This window comes from Octopus bimaculoides, chromosome 4 (genome assembly GCF_001194135.2).
Source record: "Octopus bimaculoides isolate UCB-OBI-ISO-001 chromosome 4, ASM119413v2, whole genome shotgun sequence".
Classification (NCBI taxonomy): Eukaryota; Metazoa; Mollusca; class Cephalopoda; order Octopoda; family Octopodidae; genus Octopus; species Octopus bimaculoides.
In genome coordinates, this window is record NC_068984.1 from 145,391,601 (window position 1) to 145,392,258 (window position 658).

The following is a 658-nucleotide window of genomic DNA, read 5'->3' on the forward strand; positions in this document are numbered from 1 at the left end:
TATATATATATAGAGAGAGAGGCGCAGGAGTGGTTGTGTGGTAAGTAGCTTGCTAACCAACAACATCGTTCTGCGTTCAGTCCCACTGCGTGGCACCTTGGGCAAGTGTCTTCTATAGCCTTGGGCCGACCAAAGGCTTGTGAGTGGATTTGGTAGACAGAAACTGAAAGAAGCCCGTCGTATATATGTATATGTTTGTGTGTCTGTCTGTCCACCACCACCACCACTACCATCGCTTGACAACCGACGTTGGTGTGTTTACGTTCCCGTAACTTGGCGATTCGGCAAAACAGACAGATAGAATAAGTACTAGCCTTACAAAGAATAAGCCCTTGGGTTCGATTTCTTCGACTAAAGGCAGTGCTCCAGCATGGCCGCAATCAAAATGACAAACAAATAAAAGAATACTGACCTTGAGTGGCGACCTCGGTTCTATGTATGTGATGTGGGCCAGAGACGTGTGGTGGAGGCCAACAACAAAACAAACCAACGATATTCCAATCATGGTCACTAACAGCCTGGCAACAACAACAACTTTCAAATATATTTTAAACTAATAAAAACGCTCGACTAATTTTCTGTAAGATTTACCAAGTTTACCAAACGTTTTACTAAGAAAGAATCTGTAAGATCTTAAACTGCACAACGGAGTGGATTG

The 658-nt window shown here is 43.3% G+C and overlaps 1 protein-coding gene across 1 annotated transcript in view; it reads right to left on the reverse strand.

Moving 5' to 3' along the window:
- Positions 1 to 658, reverse strand: part of LOC106878756 (beta-hexosaminidase subunit beta) — a 31,009-nt gene extending 30,351 nt beyond the window's left edge. Inside the window, exon 1 of the mRNA XM_052967697.1 lies at positions 413 to 658. Within this exon, the coding sequence (XP_052823657.1) occupies positions 413 to 505 (93 nt within the window). The 5' untranslated portion in view covers positions 506 to 658. The remainder of the gene's footprint in view (positions 1 to 412) is intronic.